At 32.9% G+C, this 26,109-nt stretch overlaps 2 protein-coding genes across 2 annotated transcripts in view; one reads left to right on the forward strand and one right to left on the reverse strand.

The window, feature by feature from the left end:
• The window catches only part of LOC148305844 (uncharacterized), a 60,032-nt gene extending 58,764 nt beyond the window's left edge, over positions 1 to 1,268 (reverse strand). The window contains exon 1 of the mRNA XM_088266121.1: positions 1,001 to 1,268. Within this exon, the coding sequence (XP_088122247.1) occupies positions 1,001 to 1,268 (268 nt within the window). The remainder of the gene's footprint in view (positions 1 to 1,000) is intronic.
• On the forward strand, positions 1,093 to 25,680 carry LOC148305845 (uncharacterized). Its single transcript, XM_088266002.1, has 6 exons — positions 1,093 to 1,445; positions 21,508 to 21,660; positions 22,249 to 22,379; positions 23,305 to 23,560; positions 24,181 to 24,531; positions 25,516 to 25,680. The coding sequence occupies exons 4-6, from the start codon at positions 23,530 to 23,532 to the stop codon at positions 25,641 to 25,643; spliced, it is 510 nt and encodes a 169-aa protein (XP_088122128.1). The 5' UTR covers positions 1,093 to 1,445; positions 21,508 to 21,660; positions 22,249 to 22,379; positions 23,305 to 23,529; the 3' UTR covers positions 25,644 to 25,680.
• The last annotated feature ends 429 nt before the right edge of the window (positions 25,681 to 26,109 follow it).

Below are 26,109 nucleotides of genomic sequence, written 5' to 3' on the forward strand. Positions count from 1 at the left end.
AAATGCATTTAAAAAAATCCCAAAGATTTATATTGACTTGTAAACTGCTTTGTTTTTTTTGCAAGCAAAAGTGACTTAAATGGTCCTCCTGAACAATTCACGTTTTGTTAGTTGGTCACTTTCTCGTGTACGACTACCATATATTCCTATATTTATATTCAAATGTAAAGATAAAAAAAATGTTTTTCTACACAATGCGTTTCCACATGCCGCCTACACGCGACGACGTATTGAGCGTATGAATGTTACTTCGCGAGCGTGCAATTAAATAAATTAATGTAATCGAGTTCTAGAAACGTCAACTTTTAAATTGAGACCGTCACCGCTGTAGGTACATAACGCGACAGACCTATTCCGAAAGTACAATTTTCCCACATGATATTGTTTAGGTGCAACGGAGGCTAGAGGGTGGGGCGCCATCGCAGAAGAAAAGAGGCGTAGGATAGAGTTGTTTTGGACACTGTATTCGAAGAAGTAATAAGAAGATTTTAGTTAAGATAAATATATATAACAAAGATATCTAGAGGAAGACCAAAAAATTCATGGATGCTGCAAAGAGAGAACATGATTCGGAGACATGATCTAGGTCAGGCATGACGGACTCGCGACCCGCGGCAATATTTTTCATTTATTTTAATTCTTCATTGTAATAATTTTTGTACGGATACATATAAATATCATACAAAATCATTAACTTGGATCATTTGTACTTCATGTGACTGTCTTTGATAGTAAATTATTCACTTAAAGTTGGATAAAAATGAAAATAAGATTTTTGAGTTTTTTGATGTGGCCCGCCCGCCGGCCAAAACACCTTATGCGGCCCTTGGTGCCTTTTGAGTTTGACACCTCTGGCCTACGTGACGTTGCCCATGACAGAAGGACTGCTGAGGAAAGCTCACCCCAGCAGTCTACGAAGACGAAAAGACTATTTGATTAAGTCATGTGCTGGAGAAATAGGCTAGTGGCCAAGGTTGGTAAGTGGTTCTAGCAGACTCACCTGTCGGGTCGTGGAGTGTGTGAGGGAGTGCAACTCGGCGGGGCGGAGTGCTCCGGAGACGCGCGTCCCGGCGCGCCGGGCGCCGCGGCCGCAGTGCCGCGCCCGGGCGGCTGCGCGCCGCGCGTGCGCTCCGGCCGCGCGCCACCACCCGCCGTGGAAACGCGACCCCAACTACCTCCTGCCCGCTCCTGCTCCCCGCGCACCGGTGGCGGTGGATCTCGTTCCGAGCCGAATCACCATTTTCAACAAGTTGCGATGCCGGATACATGCACCAAAGTTGACTACTACATCAACTACCATCGCCGTTTTCCCGCAGGGGTAGGCAGAGGATGGAACAACATTTTAGGATTTTCAACAAGTTGTGTTCCTGAATACATACATACAGATCATTAAATAAACCAAAGTTAATTTATACCACTACTCGGCTGTCCAAACTCAAAACACAGTAAGGGACATTTTTTTTGTATTACTTTTTTTTTTGCATTTTTGGACTAAGTAGAATCTACTTAGTCCAAAAAAAATGTCCCTTACTGTGTTTTAAGTTTGGACAGCCGTACTACCATCACGCCGTTTTCCCGCAGGGTTAGGAAGAGAGGATGGAACGCCATTTTTCAGATTTTCAACAAGTTGTGATGCTGAATATTTACAAACAGATCCTTAAACACACCAAAGTTAATTTATACCACTACTACCATCACGCCGTTTCCCGCAGGGGTAGGCAGAGGATGGAACGACATTTTTCAGATTGTTAACAAGTTGTGATGCTGAAAATTTACATACAGATCATTAAAAACACCAAAGTTAATTTATACCACTACTACCATCACACCGTTTACCAGAAGGGGTAGGCAGAATGGATGGAACGCCATTTTCCAGATTTTCAACAAGATGTGGTGCTGAATACACACTGATTCTTAAATACACCAAATTTAACTACTACTAGTACTACTACCATCACGCCGTTTCACGAAGGGGTAGGCAGAGAGAATGGAACCCCATACACTCGTCACTTCTTTCACATCCATACATCTAGTCATACATGCCCTCCGATTACGCAGACTTGTCACACCACCAGATTTTTTAGGTTCTGATATATCTGATCGTGGCGATTCTTTTAAAAATTAATTAAATACACGAATTTATAATTTTATTCTTGTAATGAGCTCAGTGGCTCGAAGCTTTTTTTTATTAAGTAAAAATGTACGAAGTTACATAATTATTATTGATTTTAAAATAATATCATTGTATAATAGTCCACCCACGAAATTTGGTAAATATGTATAATGCGATACATGTATTTGAAATATTTATTGAAGAATTAAGGTGATTCCCAGACTACACCCCTTTTTCCAAATGGCCAGAAACTTGTTGAATTCTGGATAACAGTAGCATTTCGTGTGTTCGTAGCATAAAATACAAAAACTTTCAAACGGAGCGAACTCAATTAACAATAATTCCTTTTTAAAAAACTGATGGCGCCACGATCAGCCACACTTTCAAATCTATTAAAAATATCACTCACATGTGGAAGGTACCCAAGACGGTGGACACGAAATCCATCGCAATTGCTAAAAATTACAAAATTGGTCATAATGTACTAATCGTTCTTTTTCAATTAAATTACATATCTGATGGATACTCTTTACTATTTGGTATAACCAAGATTTTATGCTCATGAGTTGTAAATAAAAATCACCTTTGTTACGCATTTGAAATCACCTTTGTTATCACCTTTGTTACGCATTAAAAATCACCTTTGTTAATTTAGGGTCAGGTGTCTTTGAAGGAACAATTGAAAGATTTTATTTTCTCATTGTTTATACTTAGAAAGAGGGTTAATATTTCTTCAAACTTTATAAAATTAAACAACTTTGTTTTAACCACTTTTTTATTATAAGTATACTTTAACCTACCGGTTTCGATAAGAACCTTGTCATTAGTTGTTATTTGGGGTTGCTATGCAATGCATAGTAAAAATAACATTTAGAATTTTTGACGGAGTTTGTGGAAGTTTTTAGTAAGGGAATGAAATTAATTATTAGTATTTTAATGTTTTTAATGTTTTAAAATTTAATAAACCCTGATGAAGACAAGGATCTTGTTGAAACCGGTAGGTTAAAGTGTAATAATAATAATAATAAAAAGTGGTTAAAACAAAGTTGTTTAATTTTATACAGTTTATAAAATGTGCCACAAAGTATCTGCGAAAAACATTTGAGAAATAATATTTCTTCATTTGAATATTGACAATTTTAAATACAGGTTTAAAAAAGAATGCAATATGGATATTAAATAATGGGCAAAACGGTGAACGTTACACAACTGTATAAAGTGATCGCTTAAGTCAGTCAACGCCAGGTCGTAAGCCCAGAGATGCTCAGACATCCATCTGCTTTAAATAAAAAAAAGAAAGATATTTCATATGAAGTTAAGACACCTATAACATTTAAATAGGAGTGCTAAATAGGTTATTTAAAAAACTCTAAACTCTTCAATCCTTTTAACATTACTGATCGGAATTGGAGATTCAAGGAAATTTGATCTTCTCTCAAGTGCGGTCACTGAATCATAGAAAGCGTTTCAAACAGACAGCGGTGAGTCCCTCATTCATGTTTTGCTCTTGCAGTAACGACAGATTTATGAGACGTTCGATTACTTGAAACATTATACAGGTTGGTGCAAAACTAATCACCCTATCGGAAGATGTTATAATTTTTGCAAATGGCGTTTTACGTCAATCATATTTGACATTTCGCTAACTCCTTTCAAGAACGTCGTGAGTCAAAAATCTTCAATTTTCAGTTGTACATGTTTTCGGAATGCCCAGAAAATGTACTATATCCCAACAAAAAAAAAACCTATTTTTAACTTAATATTTACCCGCTACAGGGCAAAAAGCGTTGTTTTTGCATTTTCAAGAAAAGGTATTGTTTAATTATTTTTTTAAAATATCCTAAATATTTTTCAAATGGAGAAAAAACCTTCAGGTTTTACCTAAAAAGATCTGTTGCAAAGTAAAAAGTTCAATAAGTTGCTTGATATTTATTTTTAAAACATTGTGTTTTATTATTGAACTTTAAAAACATTCTCCTGACAAATCAAGTTTTTTAATTTATGACGTTCTTGAAAAGAGTGAGCGATTTGTAAACAAGACAGCTGCAGTTTATAAACTTATTTAGAGTGGCGCAAAATTAATCAATTAATTTCTGCTTCTTCTTCTTCATCTTGTTGTAAGCCTTATGGCCTATTTTAAGAGGGATTAGCCTCCTATGATGTCGATTCCCAGCTATCGATCCATCTCTTTGGTGGTCTGCCCAGTAGTCGTCTACCATGGGGTTGGCCGTACAGTGCTATGTGGGGGAGTCTGGGTGGTTCCATTCTCCTCACATGCGCATACCATTGTCTCCTTCGTTGCCTTCCCCACCTAACGACATCTTCGATCTCGCATATTTCCCTGATCCTAGCATTAAGTCTGGCTCGGTCAAAAGCCTTAGTGAGGTCAATTAATTTAATTAAATAAATGTTTGTGGTCCTGCGGTTAGTGTCGCGGTCTCTTAAGTCAGAGTTTCTCGGTCGGAACCGACTCTATCACAATTTGATACCTTTTTCTAATAATAAGCCGCTTAGGCTCACAGAAATAGTATGAAATTGAAATATTTGTGTAAATAATACAAAACACAAATATTTTTCTTTAAAAAAAATATCATTTATTTTTGTTTTTTAAATAACGCTTTTACTAAATAAAATGCAAATCTTTGTTAGAAGCTTTAAATAAAATGTTGAGTAGTAATGTTTATATGTGTCAAGGGGCCGCCAGTGTTAATAAACATTTGTGCCCGTTATATCAATCTGTATACTGCAGCTGTCTAATTTACAAATATCAAATATCAAATATGATTGACGTACGACACAATTTGCAAAAATTATAACATCTTTCGAAAGGGTGATTAATTTCGTGCAACCCTGTATATTGTTATGTTTTTATTTTATTTTTAAATCATCACTGGTTGAAAACAATAGGGGTTCAATAATAAACTTTTTCGTATTCAAAATCGTTCATTGTTCATGTTCCAACGAAACTGCTTTACTTTTTTTCATTTGTATCTCTGTGGTTTTAAAATAATGATCGATCAAAAAATGATGCACACTCGACCCATTTTTTTATTACTTGTCCCGTGAACATGTGCCCCTATGGTTTTCACCCGTTTATATAATATGTGTATATTTATATATATATATATATATATATATATATATATATATATATATATATATATATATATATATATATATATATATATATATATATATATATATATATATATATATATATATATATATATATATATATATATATATATATATATATATATATATATATATATATATATATATATATATATATATATATATATATATATATATATATATATATATATATATATATATATATATATATATATATATATATATATATATATATATATATATATATATATATATGTGTAGTAGTAAAGCTGTCAGCACGTTTGGTTACCGCGCTAGAGGTCCCGGGATCAATCTTGTATTTATTTACCATAATATCACCCGGGACTGTAACTTAAGAGCGGTGACCTATGCACCATTGGGTGCAAATAAAGGCAAATAAACTTACTTTGAAATGTGAAATGCCCTTCGCGGTTTATTTATTTTAGGAGAAGCTCCAAATGTGAATCTTCGCTGTATAATTGAGTTATCAACAAAATCTACTCATACAGATGCATCGCTTGTATACGAAGGATCCAAAGCTCACGACGCACTCATATTATGCCCCCTTGGTCCCTTTTAGATACATATCGCTCACTCCTTTCAAGAACGTCATAAATCAAAAAACTTGATTTTTCAGGAGAACGTTTTTAAAGTTTAAAAATATAACAAAATGCATTAAAAATAAATATCAAGCCACTTATTGAACTTTTACTGTGCAACAGATATCTTTAGGTAAAACCTGAAGGATTTTTCTCCATTTGAAAAATATTTAACATATTCAAAAAAATAATTAAACAATACCTTTTCTTCAAAATGCAAAAACAACACTTTCTGCACTGTGGCGGGTAAATATTAAGTTAAAAATATGTCTTTTTTGCTGGAAAACAGTACATTTTCTGGGCATTCCGAAAATATGCACAACTGAAAATTGACTATTTTTGATTTACGACGTTTTGAAAGGAGTGAGCGATATGTAATACTAACACCTGAATATGTGTTTGAATTGTCAATTCATTTTTTCCTTTATTGGTGGCATCCTGTCAATTAAGGCAATTTAACCAGAACAAGTGGATTATATTTTTTGGTTAATTTGAACAATTACACCGTGAAACATAACAAAACAATAGAGAGGCAAAAAAATCATTAAAAATGGTAGTAAAACTACAAGTGTGTTACAACATTTTGAGTGTGTCCAAATACTTGTTCACAAAATCTGGATTATCTCCAATTACAGGAGTTATTTTCATATTATTTATTGACATCTCATCAAAGAAGAAGAAGAATATGGAAGTCTGGGCATTTACGGGGCTGACGACCGTCACAGGCTGGTTTAACTGATCACTTTACACACGTGTAACATTCACCAATTCTACCCATTATTGACAACCACACTACTCAAATTGGTGAATGTTACACGTTTGTAAAGTGATCACTTAAACCAGCCTATGACGGTCGTCAGCCCCGTAAATGCCCAGACTTCCATATTCTTCTTCATCTTTGATTAGATGTCAAAAAATAATACAAGTGTGTTATTCATACAAACAAAAATAACAAAGCTGAAACTATCTTTTCTACTAACATATTAATAAATTAATATTTATGTTTATAGCGATATAGCAAGAATATAAAAAATACGAGAATAACTTTATTAAATACCTATAAAAAAGCGACTGATATTAATAAACTTATTTAATATTTGAAAAAAAAATAGAATGCCTAAAAATTATATTGTATATATCGCTCACTCCTTTCAAGTACGTTGTAAATAAAAAATCGTCAATTTTCATATGTGCATGTTTTCGAAATGCCCAGAAAATGTACTATATCCCAGCAAAAGCGGCATATTTTTAACTTAATATTTACCCGCTACATGGCAGAAAGTGTTGTTTTTGCATTTTGAAGAAAAGGTATTGTTTAATTATTTTTTTCAATATATTAAATGTTTTTCAAATTGTTCAATAACCTTCAGGTTTCACCTAAAAAGATATGTTGCACAGTAAAAAGTACAATAACTGGCTTGATATTTATTTTTAATGAAATGTGTTATATTTTTAAACTTTAAAAACGTTCTCCTGAAAAATCAAGTTTTTTTATTTATGACGTTCTTGAAAGGAGTGAGCGATATGTTAGTTTTAAATAAATTAAAGAATTCAGAAGCATGTAGCTAGAAATAAGGATAGAATAAGACTGCCATAAAAAAACCGATTCGCAAAATTGCATTACGTATAAAGGTATAGAAATGTATGATGATTTGCCTGCATGTATGAACAATGAAAAGAGCTTGAATGAATTTAAAAAGAAATGTTATGTTTATTGTATGAAGATGTAAAAACATACGATGTTAAATTAAATTATTATGATATTAATGTGTATACTAAATGAGACTTAAAAAATAATAAAAATATAATTATATCTTGATATTTTATATTAGGGAACTTTGAGGTGATTTTTCAGCGATTTCATTGATTGACAGCGCTATTTAAATTGTCCGTTATTATTATTCTTATCACCGTGAAACATAACAAAAACACGATAGTGTTAGGGAATACATTGGTAAATATCTCTCAAAACGCATGAAAAATGGTAAAAGCTCGGTTTACAGTTATTACACGATTTCGCTTTTGCTCATATTTAAAAAAAAATCCTTAAATTCTACCTCAAGGGCACTTCTTTGTGATCAAAAAAAAATAAATAAAGAAAGAACGCGATACACGAAGAAGAAAAAAGCCGCGGCGTTTAGTTTAGTTTAGTTTGATAAAAGAAAACAAATTCTCGACTCCGAACTGTATATTATGTGAACAATGTGATTAATTTAAATATTGCGCCTATTTTCACTGGCCGCCGACGGAAAAAGGTTGGGAAACAGTGGTCTATACTATAGACTCTATAGATCTTAGTCCGTGACTGCACGTATAAGATAAGTTATATGGTTATCCTTCGTGGAAGCGGTATACAAAAGTGCCAGGTCTCGGCCTCGATTTTCGGTTCAAATCTCGAAATGTTATTTGCAGTCACAGTGTTTGCAGTCTACTCCAGCTTCCGCTCTTTTCATCTGTTGCATTCGTTACATTCCTCTGGGGATCTAACGAAACCAATGGTACTTTCGTACTGGCAAAACAATAATATTTGTAAAAAGGTCGATTCCTCTTTTTGAAATGCGACCCTATAGCGAACGCTTTGTGTTCTTTTTTCGGACATTCTCCCCGGACTGCCGAATGCATTTGGTTAGTTCAAGACCCAAATAAAGACGTGTTCAAATCAACATTTTAAACAAGAAAATACTATCTCGCATTTTGTATGCAATTCGTTGAGTTCAGAAGGCTGAACGAATTACGAATTATACAGAAAAGGCTTTTGTCACGATGTTGGATTATTGGTTAATAAATTAATATGAAAAATCACAAGGATATCGATAACATTCTTATTGAAATCTGTAAGGAACTAAGGGAGATATTAAAGTTTAAACTTTACATATTTGAATAAACCGAAAAACGTGCATTCGCCTACGTCATCAAATTTCCGTCATCGAACGTTTTATGACGTCATATGGTTAATTGTCTATGGTTTATAGAGCTGTAAAAGTAGTAGTATGGATTGTTTGTTTACCACTACGCTACCATTTGTGTTATACAAATATGAGGGGAGGGGGGTGGGAGGGTGGACCATAGACATCAACAAATAGAGCCGCCAATAATTTAGCAATGACACCAACATTGAAATAACTTCTTCGTTTCTGTGACGTCATTCATTGCCAACTTTCGAAAATAACGCTTTTTCGAAGGCGAATTTTCCAAAAGAAAATTATGAATGAAAATATTAATTATATCGGCTGTTATAAACACAAAACGAGTCTAATACAATTCTTTATAGGTTAAGCATGTTAAATTAGATATTCCTCCCGTCTGACAAAGATCCATTCGCCGCGTGATACATGACCTGTCCACGCTCAAGTATTTGAAGTGTTATAAGTTTTCCTCGGTCTGTCAGGGCTTCTATTTCCAACTAAACTAACTAACTCACCATCACGCCACTTCTCCGCAGGGGTAGGCAGAGAGAACAGAACGCCTCACCACTCTGTCTTTGCAAACATTCTTCGCCTCTTCCACATTCATGCATCTCCTCATACATACCCGACAATTATTTCAACTCCTGACCCGGCCGCTTTCAAGTATTTGACATACCTGATTGTGCCAAGTTTTTCTCGGTCTTCCTCTGCTTCTTTTAACAACTATGTACATTCGCCTTATTAAATTGTTTAACCATTATTTTCTCACTCATACGTTGCACATGTCCAATCCATCAAGACGCATATTTCTTAATTTTATCGATAATGCTTTTCTCAGCCTTGCATTCCGCACATTCGTACATTCTTCTGAGGGATCGCAGTTTTGCCGCACATTTGTCTGAGGGATCGCATTTCAACTGCACTAAGTCTGCTTTCATCCTTTTTTTGCCAACTCCATGCCTCGCTTCCATATATAAGGGCTGGAACCAAGGCTCCGTTGTGTACTGCCAGATTAGCTTTTGCTGCTAGAGTTTTATATGCTAAAACTGATTTCAGTGCACCATTCACTCTGTTCCGAGCATTCACTCTCCTTTCTATGTCTTTATCAATCTTTCCATCCCTAGAAAACATACTACCCAAATATACGAAATCATCTACCTGTTCATTCCAAATTATAACATTGTGAAACACTCCTTGATATATTTTTATAAACAAATAAATATGATTCATCAATATCCAATACATATTATTCAACCATCAATAAATTATCGCGCGTCGCCTTGTGAGAATTCGCATATGGGAATCGTGGCTCAAATGACAGCCACCCCCCTTCACGGCGCTTGCGTGCTATCGATCCATTCCCCTTCCCCACAAGTACGTCCTCGCAAACCGTTATGTGCCATTTGGCCTCTTCCGTAAGGGTCACTTTTCTCTATATAGCCCAAGCCCTGCTCCCTTTGCTTCCACAGAATGAACTCATCCTACAACAGCGCCTCCACGCTCGTACTGAAGAGCTAATTTTCCGTACGATTTTTAATTTTTATCGAGGGAATATGCGGCTGTCCAAACTCAAAACACAGTAAGGGACATTTTTTGTAGTAGGTTTTTTTGGATTTTTGGACTAAGTAGATTCTACTTAGTCCAAAAATGAAAAAAAATCGTACTACAAAAAAAATGTCCCTTACTGTGCTTTAAGTTTGGACAGCCGTATGGACATTGTGACCACTTTTATGAAGTCACAGTTTGCACATACATATATAGCGCTTTCGACTCTATGACATTAAAGGGTCTGAATCATTGTGTACCTGTCCCACGCTCGACAGAATTCGACTGTATACGAGCATAACACCCTAATATCGATGGTTCACATCGTTTAAAAATAAAAATAAATATATCGTATTTACAACGTATTTAAATTAGCTTACCGATCTGACAAATAATCTTTATGTATTTATCTATGTCAAGTTATTACAATCTACTCATATTTTTTTTGTTTTAATAAACAGAAGTTTATTTAAAACCAAATTACCGCTTGCATCGTGCCATATACCTTTATTTTTAATATGTTAAATGTAAAATAAATAATAATAAAAATACGTAATTATGTAAAAATACTGCGAATATAATGTCCCTGGTAAAAAAAGATATATCAAGAAAGTTATGTATCAAGAATATTAGATTTTATGCCGAGTACATAGGTATTCAAATATTTTCAACTCGGTGTTAGTCTCAAAGTAGGGGCGCGCTATCCCATGCATTGATGAAAATGTTAGCAATTTTTGTTTTATGCGTAAAACTGTAATAGCTTTTTATATTGTAATGAGCATAAAATAAGATGTTTATTAAACCGCAGACCACAAGGGTATCCAAGAGATTTAATGCGGAGGAGAGTGTTTTCGCATACGGAATTCGTGTCTTCAGCATTCATGCGTCTCGTCATAAATGTGCGCCGATTGTTCGGACTTCTGACGTATCCACGTTCAATAATTTGATGTGGGTATCTGAATGCATCATATCTTTGTCGGTCTCTGCGCATCCTAATTCAGAAAACGTTCAGATCATAAATATCGTTTTACGGTTTTTTTTTGCATCATTCATTCGCTCTGTATGACCAACCATATTAACACGTTAGTAATTTTGTCGGCAATCTCAGCCTTGCTTTCTTACCGCACCTATAAATTTGTATGTCTTTTAAAGTTTTGCCGCAAATCTTTAAACCGCGTTCATATGGTACATTGAGATGTGGGTAAGGTTCTTAAGTACAAGTACTTGCATCGAGTACATACTACTCGAATACCTGCTCCAAGTCTTAAATGCGTTTGTATTTTTTTATTTTTCTATTACCTCTCCTATTATAGAAGGTTGACCACCGTAATAATAGTTATTTTGGATAAATATATCTCAAGGGCGCTTATAATGACGTGGATGATTAAAAAAACGCCATCAATCTAATACCATCGTCAATCACACTAGAATAAAGATCCTCAGCACGTTGCATCCCGGTTCTAGTCCCATGTGTAAAGCCAGGACTTTTTTTCTGCCTATGTCTCTTCTGCCCTTTACCCATTATCATTTCCTGGAGAAATTGCTAACGGACGTGTCTCATTTATGGTCCAAAGTACATACTCTACATATACACAAAGCGTGTTCGAAAGAGAAAGAGATTCCAATACAGCTGTCATCTACGTTCATTATTGTATTCTCTATTTGGCTTCCCAAATAAAACTTATTTATTATATTACTCTATTTGGCTTAAATGGAACTTATTGTTCTAAGTAGATTGCCAGTAGCTCTTTGCATGATTTATTTAAACACTTGTACCGCGTTTCATTCGTGGAGGTACAAATAGTTGGTACTGATTGCTACTATACTGTCAGTACACCTAATACACTAAAGCTGATGCTAATCAAATAGCTCCGTTCTCAGTCTGTTGATGCTGATGATCAGATCCTCGTTGTTTAAGTTATGGCAAAGATCATCTAGGTGAGGAATGCCCTAAAACATCACCGTCTATCTGTATCAATTGCTCAGGCAGACGCTACCAGAAGTCTGAATATTCACAAGTCACTTTGTAACATTCGCCTTTCCACCCAATATTCACAAGCAAAGATGTCATCATGTTGTCAATTACACACATATTGCTCTTTTTCGATAATAATTACTCTTTTTTCCTTTTTTCCAATAATATTCCTCTTTTGTCGGTTTATTGCAATCATTATGCTGTAGAGAATAACAACAGAAAAAAATATTTGCATAAGAAGGTCTGTCTGGAAGCCTAGATGCTTCTGTATCAAATCTGGGAATGTGGTGGGGCAGCTTTCAGAGAACAACAATACTTAGTCATTATTTTGGTTCAGAAATTGTTTATTTCAACGTGAATCCGTATTTTTGTGTATTTTCCGATAATCCGATATTTTTGCATTCCGACCATACCCCCAAAAGGTGACGGATTGGAAGGGTTCTACTTTATCTCATTTCGACTATGGGTCCATTTTTTTAGTTTTCAATTTAAAGTGATTTTTTTAGGCGGTGATTCGATAATCGACAATTGGAAAAGAATCAAAAGTGATATTTCAAGAATGCGTTACATTTATTAGGCACATTTCGTTACATGAGCAAGAAGAAAGATATAATGTAAAGAGAAGGAGAAAGAGAACTGTACATTCGGACGCCACAGGACTGGACCAAAAAAGAGCGACGTTTACACAACGATACAAAGCGATAGAATAAGATGCGCGCGTAGAGTAGGTGTACACGTCAGACGCCATATAAGAACAGTGAGGTACCACGCGTTGGATAAGTATTTATCATTGTGTTTTAACAAATCCGACAAATTAACAACAAAATCTGGAACTGCAATAGTTGCATTTTTTCTCGTTATCTCAAAAATACCAAATCGCGGACATATATGTTATCTTATCTTTCAATTATCACAAACCATTAATATCAATATTACCGAAGGACTAATCAATGACAGTGTAAATATTGAAAAAACAGAGTACATTTAATGCGACTTTTGTATTGTTGTAATTCTTTTGAGATGCTCTCTCTATGTCTCATACTAAATCTCTCGAAATATTATTTATTTTTAAAGAAGCTTTGTTGAACGAGCAATTGTTAGAAAATATATTTGTCAGTCACTTCCTTTTAAGTCCATTACCAAGATATGTATTTTCTTAAGAACTTCGGCCGAATCCAATCGATGCAACGAACTAACCATGGTACAGTAAAACCTCGATATAACGGACTAATTAAAGGGAGGGGCTGTCCATTATAGCCAATAGTCCATTTTATACAAATACGCTAAAATTAAATAATAATAATAAGATTCAGCTTTGAAGAAGGAATCAAGTTTCGTTTGCACATTGAATGTTTTGAGACATAATTTGTGATTATCATGGCCACCAAAAACTGTTTACATGAGGTGACATTTGAATTTAAGCATGTATAGTATTAACAGGAGGTTTTTATTTTTTTTACATTTGACGGGTGTTTTATCCGTTTTATCCGAAGTTCGTTAAATAGAGGTCCGTTATATCGAGGTTTTACTGTATGTAGGCTTGCCACAACCGAGGTGTAATATATGAAGTAATTTGCGTAGGTCGAGAACAGGTCATGGTTGCTTTCCTTCTCATTTATTCAACATCGATGGCCGATACTCCCCGCGATGTAATTGCGGTGCGGTTATTGGAGATTTATTTTTGAATGGACGATAAAGGACTGGCAAAATCCTTCAAAGCCTCTGGCAGATGCCGCCGCCTTGTTGGATGTCACGCCAAGGGATGGAACAATAGCATTGGGTTTACTAGCAGGAGATATCTACGTTGAAGGACGTGACCTACGAGTACCAATCTATCTAAGCTTTTCCTATATTATTCTGTTTGAGATAAAAGGTATAAACCTTCCATATCTTTTTTACGTATGCGAGTACGTACGAATGTGTATGCACACATGCGAAAAAGTTTACATAAAAGTTATTAGAACAATGGTTTCCTTTTAACATGAGTTGTGTTTGTAACATATAAAAAAAATGTGATTCATATGGTCTCGTTACATCAATTGCTATCTTTTTAATTTAAAATTTTGTTTGAATTCAACGAAAATTTATAATTTTTGTTCAATATATTGTATTTTCTAGATTTGGACGGGTTTTATTGTAAATCCAAATTTTACTAAAAAGCTTCTTTTTTAGGTGATATCTAAGTTGTTAAATAAGATATTAATAAAGAAACATTTAAAATTAAAATTTAACTTAGTTTTAAAATCACTTTAAATGTTTTATTATAACTGAATTATAATCTCTACGAAGCTAACTGCTTCTTTATCAAGACTGATTAATACATGATTTCATTCGAACACTAAACAAAGACTCCACGTTTTCGCGTCATTACGCATTAGTATTTTGACAGCACTATGAAAATAACATTTACATATGTATGTGCTTAGTATTTATGTTGGTAAAGTTAAGTTAAGTCTTGATAAAGAAGCGGTTAGCTTCGAAACCGGTAGATATTATAATTAAGTTATAAAAAATATTTATAATGATTTTAAAACATTTTACTTATAAAATGGAGAATCACAAAGTTAGTGCTTCAAATAAAAATTATAAAGAAATATTTGATTATTATTCCTGTTTGTTGTTTTTAATACTCAATATTATTGTTGATTAGTTTTTTTTTAATATAATCTATTTGTTGTGGCTAAACTGCCTTAGTAGGATTGAAGCTATTAATAAATAAATGAAAACAGTGATACATTCCAAATCACTAAATAAAACACAAATTATGCAACCTCAAACGGTGTTGTTTCTATCAATTTAATTTAGATTATATTTTTCTGTTAATTTAATATAGATTATAATTAAGTAAATATATATATCACATAGTCTAAGATGAAGTAAAAAGGAAAAATTATGCTGTATAAATTAGCCAAATAATTTTATTTATTAAAAAAAATTAAAAATATTTGTGTTATTTTTATTATTTACAAAAATTCTTCAATTTCATACTACATATTTCTGAGAGCCTAAGCGGTTAATTATTAGAGGTATCAAATTGTGGTAGAATGGAGTAATAATATTCATCGTATATTAATTAAAATAAATCCATTACCGCACCCCAATGGTGCATAGGGCACTGCTTCATATAAACGCAGTGTTATCTCGATCGTTTATACATGAAGGAAAGGTGATCAGCCCTCCACTTCAGGTACCAGTCCAGTGTAATATTGAATAAATATTAGAGTGAAAAAATCACTTATATATATATATATATATATATATATATATATATATATATATATATATATATATATATATATATATTTATATATATATATATTTATATATACAAATGTATATATATATATATATATATATATATATATATATATATATATATATATATATATACATTATATGCTTATGTGTATGTAAAAAATGAAGTTTACATGTTTAGTTTAAAAACAGTTTTGTGTGTTAATATGACTAACATGTGAAGGTATGTAGATTATAGATAAATGATAAGGGAATCAAAAGCTTCTGTATGCCCAAGATTGACAAGATTTTTTTATTGACGTACTCACCCATGTGAAACTGTCATACCTTCATTGCTACCCCAACACTAATATAAAATAACGATATTGTAAATAAAACATGAATTCATCCACAGTTATCATTTCTTTCATATTCAGAGCTGTTCGTGTATCGTCTTTGTGGCTGAATTAGATTTTCTTTGTGTACAACACAAACTTTACTTTATTCTCTTGGCATTTGATCCCAAGATGATCCCAAGATATCCTTCTTCCCATTGTCCCATATTTCAGAACATTTTCAGTTGACATATTTGAAACATGCTTCTGACATAAACCTTTTAACTCTTTCAGTATTATGCAACATACAAACTTTACAATGAGCATGAATTAAAATAGGTAATATTATCTTGATCGTAAATTTAAATAATAAAGGCTTTATTTACATATTTTTAAATATGACATATGACAGCTTGTTTAAATTTTATTCTGTTTTAAAAGCACCCGTATATTCGACACATGGAATTGTTGTATTACAGATTATTAGATAATAAATAGTTTACCCTTTTTAAATCTGTATTTGAACCCTTTACATTTGTAAGGTGACAAGATGAAAAAAATATATGAAAGGGATTTCGAATAAATAAAGGTTTAGAAAATGGCTACTTGAATCACAATCTGAAACAAATTGGGAATCAAGCTATATTGATAATTAATACATACGAGTGGCTGGTAAGTGTTAAGTGTTGTGTACGAGTATCATACAGTTATTTGGGTCACCATAACATTTGTCATGTCACGCATCAAGTTATATAAAGATGGTATAACATACTAATTCTGTTACGTTTCTTGCAATATCATTCAAGCTTGGTCGAAAACGTTTTTGCTTCTTTAGAAAAACTGTATTAACATAAAAATCAACTGCAATATATGTATAAATATTTTCTGTATTTATTAAAAATATCTCATTATTGGTGATGAAGGTTTCTCAATTTAAAATGGTTTAAGAAATTCAATTAAAAAAGTATTATTTTATAAGATTTTTAATTAACTTTAATAATTATCCATTTTCATATGATGGAAAATTACAGGATATATAACATCCTGTAATCGTCTAGAATTCAATATTCACTTTATCTAACATCCCTGAAACCCCTTGTATCCCCATAACGTAATTGTGTACAAAGATTTGGACATACTTACTCCAAATAGTCAGTTAAGAAAAACGATCCCATAATAGGGTATTATCATTCGGGAGGAATATCTTATTTTACATACTCAATCTATGTATAAAGGATTGCGTGAGACTCGTTTTGTGTTTATAACAGCCTATATAATCAATTTATTCATTCATCATTTACTTTTTCAAAATTCGCCTTCGTAAAAACGTTATTTTCGTAAGTTGGTATCGAATGACGTCACAGGAATCCACACTACTACTATTACAGTTCTATAAAGCAGATACATAAAGGGATACGCCTCATAACACACCCGCTGACGTAAAATTTGATGACGCATAGCGGTGTCCTTTTTTCGTTTTATAAAAATATCTAAACTTTAAACCTTCATATCTCCCTTACTTCTCTACAGATTTCAATAAGAATGTTACAGATGGTCTTGTGATTTTTCATTTTAATTTATTAGCCAAAAATATCACATCGTGAGAATGATCCATTGTTGATAGGATAGTTGTACTTTACAGTGACGAGTTTAGGATGTATATCGAACATTTAACACCTTTAGTCATATTCCGTTTACATTTGTGGTCCAGTCCGTTATGTCTCACCTGAGAAACGAGAGCATAAAAGGGGATCGGTGACAGGACGTCATGACAGAATAGTATTGTATTTGGAAAACATGGCGCGTATAAAAGTATCTATTTTCCTAACAGTGATCGCATTTTCAATGAAAACTGGCGCTTCGGATTCTTATAAGCACGAGGAAGTTCGAGAATACGGAAGGGATCCAAAATGTAAGTCGAATATTATTTATTCATTGCTTTACTGGATTCCCTAGAAGTTCTACGGCATTGAATTTATTATTAATATAACCATGTTCGATATTTTATTCGTGTACTACTGGAATCAGAATGGCGTTATTAAAGTATATACTTGTAAGTCAAATATAGATAAATTTAAATTTCATTTCTTTGTTTTGGGATGTTGAAACTGCTACTTTATCTGTAATGTTAAAATTTTAATTACCTACCTACTTTTTATCACCAAATAAGAATATAACAGACTTGTGGTCCCTTGGTTTGTGTCGTGAACTCCCGAGTCGAAGGCTTCCTCGAAAATAGAATTAAAAATAGTATTAAAAATGAATTACTAAATTTTAAATTTAAATTCTGCTTGACCGTATTTTGTTTACAAAAACTGCGTTATAAGCTGCTACAATAAAAATATTCCAAAAAAGAATAATGAGTGAGGAAAAATAAAATATATGTAGGTTGTATCAGATTCATTCTCCGCAAAAAAAATACTGAAAGTGTGTAAATAATTTATATCCGTGTTTCACTTACACCCGCTCTCTTTTTGTACCGCCCTTAAGATGATGATTTGATGCCTTAATGATTTTATTAGAGAAAATGCAAGTGTTCCGTTTTTATATTTTAAAGTTTAATTTACTAATAACATAACTTAAAAATACTTATCCGGTCCAGAATTTAAGAGGGAGTTTTCATTTGTATGCGAGTAGATCCAATCCGGCGACCCAAGCGACCTGGTGTGCAAGAAGCTGCACGTGTGGACTGAGCGCATTAAAAAAAATACATATACCTATATATAGATTGGAAATATGTGTTTATAATTTTTTAACTCCTTACTACCTAACAACCTTTTAATAACCCTTTTCTTTTCAAAACTATATATTCATTTGGATGTTTTTTTTAAAATACAATACAGTATTTTAAGCAAAAAATTCAATTACATCAAATATCATCTTTTCTATAATTATCTCTCTTCGATCGTTTAATTATGAACTAATAAACGAAAAATACTCTCTAAAATCAATTAATGTGAAATATTTTGTAAAGCGATATGCTTTTTGGTATGTACATTCCACAATACTCATGGGCATGGTTTTGAAAAGTTGGTACGAATGCAATTAAAAACAAGGGTGCAAAAGACACTGATACATAAATAAATAAATTTTTCATATCTACTCATATGAAAAAAATTATAGTGTCAATCGCCTTGTATTTTTTTGTCAATAAAAACGGAATTATATCCAATTGAGAATGCTTAAATTCTTAGCATGACTAATTGAACTTAACTTCATAATTTGAATTTTCATTTTGAGATAAAATTTATTATTGAACAAAATGTATGTTCCTCTTAATACAAAATAATATTTCACCTCCACCTTCAACGATCCAAAGTTTTTGTTTTGAACTTATAAAACATGACTTTATTCACAACAAATTTTATGGTACATTAAAATAATAAACTTTATTGTACTATCTACCCCGAATAATACTATAAATAAATAAGATATTTTTTTACTACATTCAACATTGCGAATTCGACGTTTAAAATTTAAAATACTGTCATTGTAATATGAATAGTTTTCTGATATTTATATTCGTCATATTAACAATTATTATGAGATTATACCATACATCGATTGTACTGCAATATTACATGAAACCTGATTTTTTGGAACCCATTAAATCCGAATAGAGCTTTGAAATTATTGTATGTTATTAAATAAATCAGTTTTATTTATTCCTAATATAGCATTACTTTACCATACGTTTATTATGAACCTAGAGTTTATAATATAATAGCAGTTTAAAAGATATTTCGTATTTTATACAATCATCTTTCTCATTTTTATTTCGTCTCGTCAACTAGTATTCAAATTTATCATTTTATTTTTTGACATCTCATCAAAGATGAAGAAGAATATGGAAGTCTAAGCATTTACGGGGCTGACGACCGTCATAGGCTGGTTTAAGTGATCACTTTACATATGTGTAACATTCACCAATTCTACCCATTATTGACAACCACACTACTCAAATTCTTGGAAGTTCTATATATATGAACCAATTTAGAAACCTTGTTCTTGAATCACTAGAACTTCACTGTATATATTGGATACACTCAAAATGTTGTAAATAAATTATCTGGTCGAATTATAATCTTAAATAATGAAAATAAAAATGATGTTTTCTGGCGTTTCTCATGTGTGTGATTATAATCAAGGATTTGGACCTCACATACTAATATAAGAGTTTCTGCTTAATAAAGAGCTTCTTTACATCTCACCAATAGATGTCTCTAGTGAAAAGAGTAGGCAGGCGGCAAGAAGGATTTTTAAAATTCCGATGCGTAATGGTAAACGTTTCACACTCATTTTGGCAGTCAGTGTTTACTTCACTCTAAGAAATAAAAAAACAAATGATAAAACATTGAACACTTAATGTAAAGTGAAGTGGAAAATCTGGAATGTATTCCTAATACTATACACATATTATGTACATATTGAGGTATTGAATGCAAGTATTATATTTGCTAAAAAATATATGGTACGGTAGCAACAGCACTTCAGGTCATGTGTATAATCTATATAATCATAAAAATTACAATTGTAATAGTCGGGTTGTGGTCCCGTGGTTAGTGTCGTGGACTCTTAAGTCAAAGTTTATCGGTTCGAACCCACAATTCGATACCTATTTCTAATAATGAGCTGCTTAGGCTCACGGAAACAGTATGAAATTGAAATATTTGTGTAAATAATAAAAACACAAATATTTCTCTTTATCTGAAATAATAATTCGCTATATAAGTAACAAAGGAAGGGCAAGTCCCTTATTCACGACATTCACTTGTGAACCGGGACTTTCGTGGCTTGGGAAGGAATTACCAAAAGGACCCTCACTTCGGCTTGGGAAAACTTTGGCCAGTGTGTTGTCAGATGTGATTTTGAAACGGCAACTGTGGAGTCTACAGTCAAGGAGATTGTTTCATTAGCTAATATCATGAGACTCGAGGTGGATAGCAACAATATTGAAGAGCTTGTGAAAGAGTAAAGCCAAGAACTTACCACCGAAGAGCTTATGGAGTTGCATCGTGTTTCACAGCAATACATTATAGAGAAGAGTTTGTTAATGGAGGAGGAGGAAGTAGCAGAGCAACAATCTTCTAGCACAATAAGAAAAATGCTGAAAGCATGGAAAACTGCTGCATCATACATTAAGAAGGATCGCCCTAATAAAGAGGTGTCTATTCCTGCTACAAATTTATTCAATGATAATGCTGTGACACATTTTCGAAAAAAAATTAAAGCGTCGGCTAAAACAAATGTCTTAAAACAGTTGTCTAGTTAAAAGGGATAAATTATTTGTCATAAATACATATATTTATTTTCGTTTTTTCCAAGTTTTAACACTCCTTAACAATTAACAAGTAATTTTATTTGAATAAATGTTTAAAAATTTTTTATAAAAATTGAGTTTTCTTTCGGCCTGGAACGTCTTAATGTATTTTCCATTGATTTGTATGGGAAAAAATGTTTTGCTTAACGAGTGTTTCGCATAACGAGTAAGATGCTGGAACGAATTAAACTCGTTATGAGAGATTCCACTGTATAATTGTTCCATTGATAATATAATTACGTTATATTCTGTAGCAGGATCTTTATATTAATCTGATATTTTTTTTTACTCAGATTTATCGACATAGAAATACCCACTGTATATGCTTTATTATTTATTTTTCAGTCTTTCCTTTCTTCAGTATCATCCGTTTTCCGAATACAGAATGTTCTGGCTCAAACAGCTTCAATGGCACGTGTTTTACAAGAAGAGAATGCAACGATCTAAATGGCTCAAATTCGGGTACATGTGCCAACAGGAGAGGAGTTTGCTGTGTCGGTGAGCTTGAAATTTAATCACTTATTAGCATTTTGGGTTCTTCTTGGTTTATGTTAATTAATTTTATATTTACATCTCAGTATAGTGGTTAGCACTCTAGGCTACCATGCTGGAGGTCCTAGGTTCGATTCCCAAGAGGGTTGAAATAAATAAATATTAGTAATTTTTCAGTCTTATATTTATTTGATATACTGGTACCTGAAGTGGAAGGCTGATCACCTTTCCTTTGTGTATTTAACGATCAAGATAACACTGCTTCTATATGATGCAGTGCCCTATGGACCATTGGGTGCGGATAAGGGTTAGAATAGAAAAATAATTTTATATTTAGCTTTTATATGGGAAATACCACTATTAGTGATGTTTACTATTTTATAAAATCTGTACCTGAATGTTGGAAAGTTACATGCTGTTACAAAATTGTGATAATTTATTTATATATTTATATCCAATCCTAATATACTGGTGTAAGATTATCAAACTTGTAAAGATAAGTTTATTTCAAACTTCAAAATGCTCTTTGCAATTTGTGTAAATGACAGTTTTTAATCAACACTTGAGGTCATATTTTTATTTGGTATTTTTTAGTTCAACGGACGTGTGGAGGATCAACAAATGTAAACAATACCTACTTCACAAATGCTGGATACCCAGGATCTTTTTCTGGAGGGTCCCGTTGTACAATTACTGTGAACAGATGTAACTCCGATATTTGTCAGGTATCCTGCTCACTATCACAACGTTAAATATAATTTCTGTATATATGAACTTAATTATTATAAATTTGTTTATAGATCCTATGTCATGGTTATCAAAATATTACAAAGGGATAAGTTTATTTGGTGTTTTCTAAAAAAAAAGTATTTCTACTATAATTTTTCTAATGCTTTGTCGAGTCTCGAGTCTCAAGGAGCATATTTATGTATTTTTAGTTGTATATTCACTATGGTTGCAAGCGAGTATCGCTCTGTTATTGAAACTATTGGATATATTCACACCCTCTGAGCGTGTTACAGTTCCATACCTTCGACAGAGATGAACTTTAATCAGCTGCAACTGTGAACATACAGTAGAATGCAGCATTAGACATTTAACTAATACTTTTTAATTAACTTTGTAAAGAATGAAATAGCCTGATGGAGAATACTTGTTGCTTGTGCCCAGTTAAATTATATCGCAGTAATTCTTTTTTTTATAGAAATATCAAGCAGTAATAGTCCACTCATGTTCACTACAGACCGTTTGGTTTACGGCTGGCAGTAAAAATTGACTAAAGGACTTATTAACCCTTAAAATGCCGGAAGGTATTAATATGGCCGTACCCAGCAGGTCGTGATATTTTTCAACAAAAAAGTGAAAGCTTTTAAAAAGATAACTGTAACTTTGATAATATCAATAAATTATAATATTTCAGTATTTTTTTATCTTCCTAATAGATGTTTCTATTTATTTTAATTTAAAAAATGCAATTGGATTTGATATTGGCTTACGACAAGCTTAAACGATAGCCCATTTATGCGCTCATTTTGTATGGCCGTCCTGGCGAGCACGGAATTGAAGAGCGCATTAACGCGCTTGTAACACCGAACCGGTTAAATAAGTCGACTAACTCTTATACTATTATTATTTCCTGTCCTTTTCCAGCTCAGACTTGAATTCTTAGAACTACAATTGTCTCAGCCAAATGGTGATGGTAACTGCATCACAGATGCGCTAACGGTAACGGGAGGTGGCTCTCAGGTGCCTAGAATATGTGGAGACAATTCAGGACAGCATGTTTACGTGGACTTCAATGGTGACGAAGCTATCACCATTTCCATAGATGCCAGCGCCGCAGTTTCGTTCAATCGCAGATGGAACATCAAGATTATGCAGATTGCGTGCAACTGTCCCACTTTAGGTAATATAGCTCTACTACATTCAAAATGAAATACTACATGCCTACATACTCTCACCCCATTTTGGAATGATGCTTTCAATAATTTAAATTAATATAAGGATGTAGGATTTAAATACTTGAAAAAAATTCAAACAATTGTGGCTCTAAATAATGATTTCCACATTCACAATGTTTGCCATGTTTTAGTCATCCTAATTTGATATTTCTTTATTGTCACATTTGTGGTAATGATTTCCTTAAGAATCATTGGACCCCAGCTGTTGCTTTTGTCATTAGCTCTTCTTGCTGATATTTCAAAGTAAATCGCAGCATTTATTTATAGTAAAAATTAAATTTGTATTGATAAAAAATATCTCAATTGATACAAGAAATTGCAAAATATTAAAGGATTACTATGTCAGTAAGAATGAGTAAATGTGTTCAATTCAGAAAATCTATATGCAAAATTGCATTTATACCAAATTGGCACTTGGTCAAGGATATGCTGGCTAAATAAATTTACTTCCAATACAACTGTATGCTCATTACAGTACAGGAAGTTAGTTCGGGAACCAAATTATACAAAAGAAACGATTTTTTTTTGACTAGATATTGCTTTATCAAGTGATTCAATTTTGCAGCTCCTAGTGGGTGTCTGATGTACTACTTAGAAGACACAGGTGTGGTGAGGAGTTTCAACTACGGGGCGATGCAGAACCAGGCCTTGTCCGCCATCAACCAGCCCGGGACTAGAGAGATAGCCAATCTAAACTATGGCGTGTGCATCAGGATGAGAACAGACTACTGCAGCATCGTCTGGGAGCCCGCTAATGGGCAGTTTTCCTTCACAGTGACAGGCGATGCGCCTGGAACTGACTTGCCAGCTATCGGACTTACGGGCACCTCTTGCATTACGGACTTTATCATTATACCCAATGGCAACATGCCCGGCGTCGACCGATATTGTGGTCTCGGGATGAGTCCAGTAACAAGTAAGTCGCATTATTGCTGTGTTTTTCGTATTTGTCTCCTACTTTGTATTATCGATAAGATCTTAGATTAACACATTCTGAAGTCCATACAAATATTGAAGCCACGTGTTGAACTGGAAGTCGTGTTGAATAAGGATAACGATTTGTTTTTATGTATTTTGAAAACACAATGAAATACACTTTTTATGATGTTCAAATAGAAATTCGAGTTTAATTTTGAGCAAAATTCTGGGTTTTCAAAAATTTGCAAATTTAAGTTTATCTTTACGACGTGTTAAATAATTGGCAATTTTCCTTCATAAAAAAATAAATAAAATAATAGAAAGACTGAGAACATGTACATTCATGAGAGAAAAAAAACCTTTATTTTATTTTCTATTTTATTCCTTAGTATGTATTCTTTTGAAATATGTAGATTATAAAGAAGAAAGAAAAAATATATATAGGACAAAACTAGCCATTTAAATTCCCTAAATTGCGATTACATCTGGTATGACATCATTATGAATCTCACCAGATGTCTCGTCTACTGATAGACTTGCACTTTTTATTTAGTTCTTGCATTCTTCTGAATTTGCAGCACCCTTTCCAAGGTGACAAACCTGGAGTGAATTTTTTCACTCATTTTAAAACCATTAATACCACTTTACCAAAAACATGCATACTTGTAATAATGCAATACGTTAACAAGTTACTAAAATGCCATTTTTAATAAGCTGATTTCACAAATGAAATTTAGAAATTTATAAGTATAAATTTTGTACTTTCATAAATCCAGATTTCCTAATAAAAATTCCTTTAAATGTATGTATATCTCCAAACTGATAAAACCCTAGCATGTTATTAATTTTATTCGGTTATATTTAGTCTGTTTCTTCTATTACGTAATTAAATCATTGAGTGGAAATTCTCAATTCATGTGAGATCCTGCCAGTAATGATATTACAATATGCCTAAATAATTTTTCTTATTTTTATTTTTCAGCCTTCTCCAAACCGTTTGTGCTCTACGTTGTCACTGATGCCAACGAAGGTCTGGTGACAGATCCCAGCCCTGATATCGCTAATAGAGGATTCAGTTTAATGTATACCCAAAGAGCATGTACACCATGAACACACTAACAATATACATTTGTGATTAAAAGAAAAACTTTCATTTGTTACCTCATTAACATCTGCTATACATTTTAACCTTCATAATTCCGCGTGCAGTTAGGCGCGTGGAATGATGAAGGTTAAAATATTGCAATATTTTATTGTTGCAATATTTTATACTTTTTGTTGTTGTTGATAAATATCACTCGGTGTATTTTTAAATTACAATATACTTGACTTATCGGGACGCGACGGTGAAAAGTAATCCCATTAAAACAACAACAAAACATTAATCCACAAATAATTTTGTAAATGCCTCCCTTTTAACTATTTATACATACGTTTGAAAGTGACCAGAGAAAAACATGCTTGCAAATCCCTGATTTATTTAATTCAAGGGCGGTAGATAGTTACCATGAAAATCCTAAAGCCGGCTCATATAAATCACATAAAGAGCGCAGTAGACAGTCGTTTCAACTAAACC

The sequence above is a fragment of the Brachycentrus maculatus genome, unplaced genomic scaffold (assembly GCF_059751285.1).
Source record: "Brachycentrus maculatus isolate JH-2025_06_01 unplaced genomic scaffold, ASM5975128v1 h1tg000261l, whole genome shotgun sequence".
Classification (NCBI taxonomy): Eukaryota; Metazoa; Arthropoda; class Insecta; order Trichoptera; family Brachycentridae; genus Brachycentrus; species Brachycentrus maculatus.